The 12,500-nt window shown below is 36.3% G+C and overlaps 2 protein-coding genes across 3 annotated transcripts in view; one reads left to right on the forward strand and one right to left on the reverse strand.

The window, feature by feature from the left end:
* Positions 1–3,588, reverse strand: part of LOC125040707 (carbohydrate sulfotransferase 1-like) — a 4,276-nt gene extending 688 nt beyond the window's left edge. Inside the window, exons 1-4 of one of the 2 annotated variants that reach the window (XM_047635403.1) lie at positions 3,297–3,588; positions 1,993–2,180; positions 1,095–1,609; positions 685–743 (exon numbers count right to left, since the gene is read on the reverse strand). In XM_047635403.1, the coding sequence (XP_047491359.1) occupies positions 685–743; positions 1,095–1,609; positions 1,993–2,155 (737 nt within the window). In that variant the 5' untranslated portion in view covers positions 2,156–2,180; positions 3,297–3,588. Of the gene's footprint in view, positions 1–684; positions 744–1,094; positions 1,610–1,992; positions 2,181–3,264 lie in introns of both variants that reach the window. The other variant, XM_047635402.1, reaches the window with a different exon arrangement.
* Positions 3,589–6,837: 3,249 nt separating this feature from the next.
* LOC125040789 (spindle assembly abnormal protein 6 homolog) overlaps positions 6,838–12,500 on the forward strand; it is an 11,482-nt gene continuing 5,819 nt past the window's right edge. Inside the window, exons 1-9 of the mRNA XM_047635517.1 lie at positions 6,838–6,901; positions 8,210–8,375; positions 9,162–9,346; positions 10,190–10,355; positions 10,489–10,686; positions 10,841–10,998; positions 11,487–11,608; positions 11,828–11,934; positions 12,186–12,329. Coding sequence (XP_047491473.1) covers positions 8,220–8,375; positions 9,162–9,346; positions 10,190–10,355; positions 10,489–10,686; positions 10,841–10,998; positions 11,487–11,608; positions 11,828–11,934; positions 12,186–12,329 — 1,236 coding nt within the window. The 5' untranslated portion in view covers positions 6,838–6,901; positions 8,210–8,219. The remainder of the gene's footprint in view (positions 6,902–8,209; positions 8,376–9,161; positions 9,347–10,189; positions 10,356–10,488; positions 10,687–10,840; positions 10,999–11,486; positions 11,609–11,827; positions 11,935–12,185; positions 12,330–12,500) is intronic.

Genomic DNA, 12,500 nt, shown 5'->3' on the forward strand with positions numbered 1-12,500 from the left:
AACATTGATATTGCTGAAGTGAAATAAAAAAGTACATTATAATTTTAAACCTGGCCATAGGGATAATAATGATGATGATGATGATGATGATGATGATGATGATGATGATGATGATGATGATGATGATGATGATGATGATGATGATGATGATGATGATGATGATGATGATGATGATAATAATAATAATAGCAATGCTAATAGTAGTAGTAATAGGAATAGCAGCAGTAGTAATAGTAATAGCAATAGCAATAATGATAATGATAGTTATAATAATAATAAAAAAAATAATAACAATAATAATAATAATAATAATAATAACAATTAAAAAAATAATAGCACTAGTAATAAGAAAAATAATAATACCAGTAATAACAGCAATAGTAGCAACAACAACAACAACGACAATGATAATACTATCAATAATAATTGTTATTATGATGATGATACTTATAATGATAGTAATGATAATGATAACGATAATAATGATAATAATAATAACAATTAATAATAATAATAATAATAAAAAAAAAATAATAATAATAAAAATAATAATAATAATAATAAAAATAATAATAATAATACTAAAAAAAAAAAATAATAATAATGACAATAACAGGACAATACATTTAAAATGCAACACCACAGGCAGACTAAAAAGGAAGAGATTGCTTTGGCAACACTTACTTGACGAAGAGGTACCTGTTCGGATATTTTTTTTCCATTTCTGGGCGGGTTTCGAGATCCTGGGTAGTCATGGATTATTTAAATTTTAAGAATGATGAATTAATTATAGATAAGATATAGGGGCATACCATCAGAGCAAAATGTCAAATTGATTCTTAAAATTTAAGATACTAATATTAATGGCTTGATGCACACAGACACGTACACATACATATGCACAGGCAGACAGACAGAAAGACAGACACACACACACACACACACACACACACACACACACACACACACACACACACACACTTAAACACGATGACCCCAATCTCTCAATACACACAGACACATCCTTAAGTATACAAGCACCTCCACGAAAACATTCCCATCATGGAATTATTAAACCAACAAACCAAACAAACCTCCATGATCTTCGAACAAGTCTCCTTCGGATCCATCTGCCATTTGACCTTCGCCGCGGACCTCAGAGAACCTCGCGGATCCCTCACCAAATGGACCACCTTCAAGCTCGGGTCCTCCTGCAGGAGCTCCGACACCCAAGCCAAGCGAGTCCTAATGGTCTTGACGATCCTGGAGGGCTCTTGCCTGCAATGCTCTTTGATCGTTTCTAAATCAACGCTTGCGAAATCCTTCTTGGCGGTGGACGGGTGCCGGACCGAAGTGGAAGGCTTGTCTCCGAAGTGGAGAAACTCCTGCCGTAGGTCACAGCGGAAGCAGCTCCTGAGTTCCTGGCGTACTGGGTGTTCGTCTGCCCTCTGTCTCTCCGGGAGGCTTCGGATGGGCTCGACCAAGTACACGTTCCGGCCCCGTGAAGCCAGGATCTCCGCGAGGAAGCTGGACCCGCTGCGGCCCATCGAGCTCAGCACGAGGACGTTGGTGCGGTGGAGGGGCTTGTGGCGGTGAGGCCGCTTGGCTTCTGGAAGAGAAAGGAGGGTCTTTTAGGGACGCTGAAGGGGGGCGGCTGTGCGTGTTTCTTTTTGTGGTGGTCATGACGTTGAGCGGAATTGTAAAATGTGTCCAAAAAAGACGCAAACACCACACGGTGTATATATCTATTATCAATGTTCGGATACGCACGCATGCACGCGCGCGCGCACACACACACACACACACACACACACATATACATATATATACATACGCATACATATGCTATATATATATAAAGCTCTCCTTTTAGATTCGAAAGGGAAACAGTTATCCCTCGTTTATTCACTAACCCCACAAAACATCCCCAAAGTACACTCCTACCTACACAACACCCTACATAATTAACGATTAACAGAAACCACAACATACCATGTCCCTTGTGATGATGGCGAGACCCTGCTCCGTGATGTCGGCCGTGATGTTTTTGCCTCGAGAACAGCGTGTAGTCGACCGTAAGGAATATATAGATGATGAAACAGTATACTACGATGGACTTTATCCATCGTGTCCTTAGTGTTCGTCCTGAGATCATTGGCCTATCAAGTAGCTTGCTGTAGCTATTGGTGGGAGGAGAGAGGAAGAAGAGATTATCTTTTTTTATAAAGGCTGTTACAGTAAATGAGATTAGTGTTATGCTGTATTTTTTTTTCTCCTCCGATTGTTTGACGAATAATATTGTGGCATTTTTTTGTTCAGTTCGCGCGGAATATTTGTTTATTTATTTATTTATTTTTAGATTAAGGTAACTTTCTTTTCAGCTATTGCCGAAAAATACACTTTTTTTTCCTGCCGTGGGAAAATAAGATTGAGGTATTTTTCCAGATGTCATTCTAATTTTCGCACTGTTAGGGAAAAAAATAACATCATGCTGATTTTTCCAGACAGTTGTGGTAAACAGGATAAAGATAATCTATTTCAAACTACTGGGAAATAATAAGGTCAAGGCAATGTTTGTTTCTAAAATAAAACACATTTTGACGTGCATGGAAAACGAATTTTTCTGATAGCCTTTTTTTTTAAACTAAACTAACGATATTCTAGTATAATGTAATTTCTAACTTAATGCTACTTAAAGGACGCGAGTAACAAAAGCATCTTTTGATATCAGTAACCATCGATACAAGTAACCGTAATGTCTAGATAATTACTTGCTTATGGCCATTGATTAACAGGAGCCACATGAAGTTATGATACGGTATTGCAGATATATAATCAATCTGCAATATAACAAGCACAATATAGCTTTACTTATAAACTACTATCTTATTTTTATTTTCTTGCACCAAATCTGCTTTCATCATTTATAAGCTTTATTACTGTAGCCGATTTTCTAAATCTGTTCATTATCATCGGGAACTTTCACTGTTTAGAATAATATATATATGCGGTCTCTATTTGTTATCTGTTTTTTTTTTTTTTTTTTTTTCTTTTGTTAAATCCACAAATCCCAGATTACATTCCGAGAACAAGGAATATCTCTCTGAATTTTATTTTCACTTACTGAAATCACAAGTATATGATAATGTATAAAACCTTTCACTGTTTAAAATAAAGAATATGGTTTTCCTTCCATATATATGCGGTCTCTATTTGTTATCTGTTTTTTTTGTTAAATCCACAAATCCCAGATTTTTCACTTACTGAAACCACAAGTATATGATAACGTATAAGACCTTTATGAATTCGTCTTTCAGTAGGACTGTGTTGACTGGAGAATCAGTAAACGGGAAGTCTGTAATACAAAGGCGTTTTTATAACAGGTGTTGTGTTCACCTGGCTGTCTGCACACCTGTTCTCGCATAACCTGTTTCTCGCACACAAATGGGTGCTCAGAACATGAATATCTGTGAGACTAAAAGATTCTGGTGAGTTTATGTATTTTAGTAGAGTTTATATTGCTTGTGAATGTGTTTATTTACGTCCCTGGATGAGCGTCTGTGTCTGTCTGTCTGTCTGTCTGTCTGTCTGTCTCTGTCTCTGGCTCTGTCTCTCTCTCTCTTTCTCATTCTCTCTCTCGCTCTCTCCCCCCTCCCCTTCTCTCTCTCTCTCACTCTCTCTCTCTATATATATGTGTGTGTGTGTGTGTGTGTGTGTATGTGTGTGTGTGTGTGTGTGTGTGTGTGTGTGCGCGCGCTCGCGCGTATATATATATATATACATATATATATAAATATATATATATATATATATATATATATATATATATATACACACACATATATGTGTGTATGTATGTGTGTGTGTGTGTGTGTGTGTGTGTGTGTGTGTGTGTGTGTGTGTGTGACATATATGTTATATATAGAGATATATTTACACATAGATACACACACACACACACACACACACACACACACACACACATATATATATGTATATATATATATATATATATATATATATATATACACACACACATACACATACCTATATATATATATATATATATATATATATATATGTATATATATGTATATATATGTATATATATGTATATATATATATATATATATATATATATATATATATATATATATATATATATATATATATATATACACACAGTAGTAGTAGGCCCCCTGAAGTCATGTCTGACTATGGGTAGCGCTCGACATAGTTAAAACAAAAATATAAAGCAAATAAACATTTTTCCTCACATGGCAGTACGCAGAGTGCGCGGCGCACAAATTTAAAATATAATAATAAAACAATGTTTGCATAGAGATAACATATGTAGAAGCAGCATAGAATTAACAGACAGAACAAGCTTAGTGGGAGCATTTCTTGCTGTGGCTGAGAAGGCCAATGCGAGCCTTGCAATCTCTGCCGCAGATTGGACAAATGAAGGCGGAAGGTAGTTGCAGATGCTCGCCTGCTTTTGCCTTTCTTCTTGCACGTTTTTCAGCGACATATGCCTTCCATCTACTTTCCCCTTTAGGAAGCTGACGTTTCAGGGTTAGCTTCCAAGCATCCCTGTTAGCGGCAATTGTCTCCCAAGATGCCACGTCAATGTCCAGGGCTTTCATATCCCTCTTGCAGACATCTCTATACCTGAGTAGGGGGCGCCCTCTGACTCTCTCCCCTTCCACAAGCTCTCCATAGAGCAAGTCTTTAGGGATTCTGCCATCATCCATTCTGTGGACATGACCCAGCCATCTCCGTCGACGCTGCCTAAGCAGTGTGTAAATGGAAGGAAGGCCAGTTATTTCAAGCACCGCAACATTTGTCTTCCTTTCTTCCCACTTGATGCCAAGGATGAAACGCAGGTTTCTCAGATGGAATATCTGAAGACGCTCTTCTTGTCTAGCATAGGGTGTCCAAGTCTCGCTTAATATACATGCACTGTAGACTGACATTTTTGTGCTGACTTTCAATGTGGAGTTCTCCCACACTCTGTCAGTTAGCTTTGACAGGGTACCTGCAGCTTTGCCTATCCTCTTGTTAATCTCTGAGTCTAATGAAAGAGATTCAGAGATGCTAGAGCCTAGGTACGTAAAATCCTCAACGACACCTAGCTCATAGTTGTCAATTTGGATTGAAGGCTTAATGGATGAGCCCTGAGACAGAATTTTGGTCTTTGGGAGGCTAATGATCAGGCCAAATTCTTTACCAGCTATGGAGAGGCGGTCCATCAAAAGTTGGAGCTCCTCTTTTGTGTGAGTGGCAATGCCAGCATCATCAGCAAATAGCATGTCTCTGATCATAGCCTCTCTTACTTTGGTTTTTGCTCTGAGTCTAGCAAGGTTGAATAGCCGCCCATCGGACCGAGTCCTAAGGAAGATACCCTCTTTCACATCACCAAAAGCGTGTTTAAGGAGCATTGAGAAAAAGATCCCAAAGAGGGTTGGGGCTAGGACGCAACCTTGCTTCACGCCGTTGCGTATGTCAAAAGGCTCAGACAAATTTCCATCAAACTGCACTGTCCCTTTCATGTTCTGGTGGAAGGATATAACTAGACAAAGGAGCTTTGGAGGGCAGCCAATTTTAGAAAGCGCCAAGTACAGTCCCTCACGACTAACTGTGTCAAACGCTTTAGTCAGATCGACAAAAGCAAGAAATAATGGCATATTTTGCTCCCTGCATTTCTCCTGAAGCTGTCTCAATGCAAAGATCATGTTAACAGTTGATCGGCCTGCCCTGAAACCACACTGAGATTCAGGATAGACACGCTCAGCAAGCTTTTGTAACCTGACAGGAAGAACTCTTGCACACACACACACACACATATACATACATACATACATATATATATATATATATATATATATATATATATGCGTGTATGTGTGTGTGTGTGTGTGTATTAAATATATATATATATATATATATATATACAGACGTATAGAGAGATATCCGATATACAAAATAATAAAGATATACGTATATGTTACTGAGACTAAATATTTAGCCAAGTCTCGTTTTTTCTCTGTGTAAATGCACATGTGTATCTGTCTGCAATTCAAAATGCATTGTATACAGATGGTCGAGTAGGTCCAATGGTGATCATTAAGCACTCACTCAGGCACGCGAGTGTGTTCAGTTGTGGAACGATTGGTTTGCTTTATAAGAGTTTAAGTATGTGTTCTCTCAATTTCTTTTCACCTTCTGTTTTTGTTTCAAACACACACACACACATGTATATATATATGTATATATATATATGCATATATATGCATATATGTATGCATATACATACATACATACATTCATACACACACAAACACACAAACACACACACACACACACATACACACACACACACACACATATATATATACATACATATATATACATATACATATATACATATATATGTTGACAAATATATTTTCTGACGAAGATATAATCGAAACCGGTTATATATCCATTCTCATTGATACCTTACACACACACACACACACACACACACACACACACACACACACACACACACACACACACACACACACACACACACACACACACACACACACACACATATATGCACACATGCATATGTATGTATTTGCGTGCATGTCTGTATATTCATATCCTTTCTTATCTTAAAACCTTTTTTTCTTCATCATCATATATTTGTCATATAACAAAAAGCGCATTTAACACCACCGTGTGTTTATCAGTAAATTAAATTTATTTTGCCATTTACACTAACAATTTTTAATTTATATTTTTATTATATTTTTATTAGGCTCGTATCCCGCGCCGATTTCAAATGTAAACAAACACAATTCAAAGGTTGTTTTCGCCGTCGACGCTTTTTATTGGAGAAAATGAGTTAAATGTGAGTCATTTTCGGGATAATAAGCAAAGATAATTATTGTATGTCCTTTGTAATAAGTTACTTTAGAACATATTAATAAATATATCGGTATATGATAAGGTTTTATGGAGATATAAGGCCTGAAATATGCGCTGGAAAAGAGGAGGAGGATGTCACACTACGGGAGATTATTCTGATATATAATTTATCTGTGGGATGCTATTTTCTGATTGAAAAGACGGTCCTTGAGATTCGTTTTATGGATTAGAAGGAAGGAGGGATTTAGGGCTTTTATTGAAGATGAAAATGGAAAGCTTTGGGTGTTTTTTTGTCTGGAAAGTAAATTAGTTTGATTATTTTTTTCTATTCTTGTCTTCATTGTTTATGGACTCTGTTTCAAAGATTGGGTAGGAATAATCTAGATAATTAGTTGGTATTATCTTGAAAAATGTCTGTCTAACAGCACCAAGGAAATTAATAGATTAATAAATTCTAAGAAACTTTTTTGATGGGTTATTTGTGCTGCATATTTAAAAGGAAAAGGTTTTGTGAGATAAAGAGGATAATCAGTCATATGTTGCAATACATTTGAAATAAATCAGAATGTCTGATTCCGCTCTGTTAAGAAATCCAAGACAAAATCCCTTGGTCATTTAAATTCAACTGTAATAAAGACGGCTAGTCAGAACTTTACCTATACCGATTTTTTTTCAAGGAAATATATATTCTGACAAGGTGGCTAAACCAAATTTTTAGATTTTTTTTTAATTGCTTTTTGTATTGCTGATAACATTATAATGATCATAATGTCAATAATGTTCATAACAACATCGACATAGTAGCATTAGTAAAGAAGATCTGAAAACTCAAGGAAAAAGGAAATCTGATGACAGAGCACTTGTGGAGCCATCTTTGTATGAACAAAATTCACAAAAGAAAATAGTCGATAGTACATGTACCTGGTAGCGGGGAGCTAAAGCCATTTGAGATAGTTGATATGTTTCTGATTTATATAGATTTGTAAGCTTTGCTGTTCATTTGATTTTTAGAAGTTCATACTGTTCATTAATTATTTGCTCTGTGACCTTTGTTATGTCATAACAAGGTCAGGTTTGGCTAAAATACAGAGGAAGCTTAAAGAGGACAAAGTATTTGTTGTGAGTTGTGTGTGAAGTTTAGAATGTTTGAAAGTTAAATTTGATACAAGGTTGCATAACTGATGTGTTTGTTGTTAAATAAAGTAATTGGAAATAATGAATATTCTTTAGTCATTCAAGTTGATATATGTTCATGTATTTTTTAAATTATTTTTATTGAATTTTATTACAGCTAATCAATAATGGAGAGTTTGGGAGGCAAAAGTAGTGGGGATATCCTTGCAAACTGTGAGGTCCGGATTAAATTCATCGAGGCTGGTTGTGCTGTTGCTGCAGCCACTGTCCGCAGGCTCAGGCTCTTGGTAGAACTCCGTGGAAGGACTACAGGAACATCAAAGGTAGGGTATTATTCTATTTTCATCTAATGAAATAGGTATATAATAGGCTGTAGTTGTAGCATTTTTGAGTTACAGAGTTAAGGAGCTGAAGGAGCCATATCTATCACACTAACAAGGAGCATAAATATCAGGGATAATTGTAAAATGGGGCCATAAGAAAAAAGGATTTTTTAACCCCTTGCCGACGGGTACGACAGGTAGACATGTGCTATGCCCACTGTTAGTACTTGTTTGATTGTTTTAACACATAGATGGCTATACTTGTACTAAGTAATCAATGAGCCAGTTACGAGTACTGCTCGTCTCGCCTATTCACCCTTTTCTTTGATTTACGAAATATTTTATGTTATCTTATTTTGCTGTTACTAATATTAAATAACATTATAATAATTATAATGTTTATAATAAAAATAACACAATTGATATTCATAGCACTAGTAAAGAATATGTTTTTCCCGCCAATTCAAATCAGGTATGGTCACAAGGTCTGCTAATTGACTTCTTTGTGGTGAAGCACTAGCAGAGCCATCTATAGGCAGACATTTCACAAAAAAATATAGAAAATAGGCACAGCATTTTCCCCATTTTATGTTCATTTTCCCCTGGTGGCATTGGGTTAAAAGTCTCAAGATTTCAGATGCATCAGTGATTGTATAAATCTGTTGAATAGAGATAAGTAGCTCAAAAAATGGAGAAACTTTTACATAGGTTTTACATTTTATATATATCTGTTGTAGAAATAGGAGGGATAAAGAAATCCCACTAAGATTGTCTTTGATTTTTCAGGAGTTATTAGTGAGACTGACTGATGATAGTGACCCTTTTTTCCTGTTTACGTGCATTGTCTGTGAGGAGGACTATCATGGTCTGCGGCAAAGTCAGGGACTTCTGATTGACTTCAGCGCTTTCCCACATAAATTTGTTGAGCTTGTTAACACATGCATCAGAGAAAGTGGCAAAGACTCACCCAAGTAAGTAGAGATTAACTATAGATTATCTTAAAGGTTAACCTTACATTATCCATTGCCTCATGTAAACTTGGGATACAAAACAAAGAAAAATCCAATTGTGAAATCTGGGTAATGTTTTGGAAAATTATGTGTATCATTGAATATGTGTTTGTTTATGGAGAGGGATTCTGTTTCTATATTTTATTTGTATTCGGATATCAGGCTACAAAACAGTTTTCGCTATTGAAAGAAGTAATACCAAAATTAATGGTGATTCTGTAATAATGGAATTGCCATTTTGATATATTATGATGAGTTTTACACATGTATTGTATTTGCTTATATGTGCATGGGATTTTCAATTTCGAGATGTTATATTAGAAAGAAGAAACAAGAGTTTGATGAAAAGTAGCCTATTTTTATGTAGTATGGATTTTGATCTTGAATGGTGTTGTAATGAAATACTGTACATATTCAGCGTTAATTTTCCAACACCCTTGGTTCCAAGAAGGTAAATTTTTCTATTTAGTTGGACCAACAGGAGTCACATGATAATGATTTGATTACAGTACTCTGTTTCCTTAATTGTGCACCTCCCATATTTCCATATTGATGGAGCTGCAACAGCCACTGCAGTGTAAACCAGAGGCTGTTCTTAATTTAAAATAAAGATTCTTTTACAGCCTTTATAGCCCACCACTATAGAAAATGCTGTTTGTTTGGGATGTATTTTTATGTATCTTCAGTTTGAGTCATTCTACCCTGATTCTTGGAAGAATGCATGCTTGCTCAGATAGGAAAGGATTAATACACCTGAATTTCGTAGATCCCGTGTCTCACCGTAATCCTTTTATTGTCCCACAGATTTGTACTTGCTCTACGTTGCTCCGATAGTGGGGGAGACAGTGCAGCGTTGGAGGTTGTGGAAGCGAACATTTTCAAACACCTGTGTCACCTGTCTCTCACTCTCACTCCAGCCTCAACACAGCTGAAACTCAGTCACCTAGCTGAGTGTTGCAAAGCTCTTAAGGTTGCTACTGGTGTCTTTTAAGGGTTTATTTGTGTACATCTATTATTCCATTTATATTATTGTCATTTTTTTCATAATGTTGGGTAGTGAGTCTGATGATAGTGATCCTTTATTTTGAAATTTAAAATTACAGGCAGAAGTTAAAGCCAAAGAGAGAGAAGCAGAAGAAAATGCAAAGCAGTTAGAAAACCAACTAAGAAATACGCAAGATATCTTGGCCAAGACCTCAAGAGAAGCTCAGGAACTAAGGTCTGAACTAAATCACCAAATTGCCCTATCCTCGGAGAAGCAAGCACAGCTCATTAACCAGGAGAAAGACAGGCTTCTGAAGGTCAGTATATTTATTTTTACCAGTTTACAGTTTACTGTTTTTTTTTTCATATCACAGGACAAGGATACATTTGATGTAACAAAATTAACAGGATATGTCACAGGAAAGATAATATTATATCGACTTTCTCAAAAAATGATAATTTTTTTTTCAGGTACAGAGTGATGCCGACAGGAGAGCTGACCGTGAGAGACGTGACCTGGAGGCGAAAATGAGTCATCGGATAGACCAGCTCCAGGCCAAGGTCTCCTCACTCTCAGCGCAAAATAGTGAACTCTTGGAAAAGAAGCAGAGAGCAGAAGGCAGTGTAAAGTGAGTATGAAAGTGTAGAATATTGATGGTATATTTGCATATATTTGTGTAGTGACATTATAAAAAAAAGAAAAAAAAAGTGGTATGAAACAGGAGTAAATCACTTCTGTAAAGTTGGGTTAAATGACTTAGACTTATCTCTGGTTTTGCATCCACCTCCTGCTATTCTCTCTCCTTTTCTGGTTACATTTCAAGGATGGGCAAGTCTAGGCTGGCTTTGGAAAGATTTTATAAGATGATAATAACCCATAGATTCTCAATGCACATGGAAAAATTACTAAGATCTAGGCAGAGAATGCTTTCGGTCTGCCTTACTTAATTCCAGCATCAGATAAAGCTAGTCTAACCCTGGCTCCAGGGATATCACCAACCAAAGTACAAACTTGTTGATGAAAGGTAGATTAATCTGCAGTTACCCCTTATCCCTGATATGAAGTCATTCTCTATTGGCATTTCTCAAGATTAATTTCCTACCTTGCATCTTCCAGGGAACTCCGTAGTCGTCTGTCAAGTACAGAGGGAAATCTGGAACGCTGCCGGCAAGAACTGGGCCACACCAAGAAGATAAATGCTCATCTTGACAAAGATTACCATTCCAAATCATCCTCTGGTTTGTCTGCTTATCTTGTTTTAAATTTTTTTCAATGCTTCGATGTGTATGTTAATAATCGAGATGAATTATTTCTCAGGTTATTTATCATGAATTAAAGAGTGTTGTTACTGATTTTGAGTGTTGATTTGTCTGCTATTAAAGCTACCAGAAAGGATCTGAAATATATATAGATAGGGAAAAACACACATACACACTTAAGAATACCCTTTATCACAGTGCGAGAGTTGGAGTCAAGAGTCTCTCAGCTTGAGGGTGAACTTCGGAGTAAAGACACCAGCCTCGGGCACACTCAGGAAATGCTAGAATCTCTACAGCAGCAGAAGGTGAGATTGAGGTGGCATTTGTCTTGTGATTAATGTCATCCTGAATGCACATGATAGCCAGGTACTTCTCTTACTAAAAAGTGTGTAAATGTCCTCCCTGAGAAGTATTTGAATCTAGGTAACACTCTGACAGAGAAATCTAAAGCAACTTGTAATAAGTGTAATTTTTGAAATCTTGAATATCATATGTGCTAATGAACATTGGTATTTTTAACTTTCAAGTGAGATATATGACTTGCAATTTCTTTTAGCGGAGTTTAGAGGAAACGGTTGAGGAAAAACAGCAGAAGCTAGCCAAGCGGGAAAATTCGATCCAGATGCTGTATGCAGAACTGCAAAAAAGCCTGGATGTGATTAAGAAACTTCAGAAGAAAATCAAAGAGGAACACATGACGGTAAGGATAGCAGTCTTTTTTTCTTTTCTTTAGTTTTCTTTTCTTTTCTTTTCTTTTCTTTAGTTTTCTTTCCTTTCCTTTCCTTTCCTTTTCTTTTCTCTTTCTTTTCTTTTCTTTTCTTTTCTTTTCTTTTCTTTTCTTTTCTTTTCTTTTCTTTTCTTTTCTTTTCTT

Source organism: Penaeus chinensis, chromosome 29, assembly GCF_019202785.1.
Source record: "Penaeus chinensis breed Huanghai No. 1 chromosome 29, ASM1920278v2, whole genome shotgun sequence".
Lineage (NCBI taxonomy): Eukaryota > Metazoa > Arthropoda > Malacostraca > Decapoda > Penaeidae > Penaeus > Penaeus chinensis.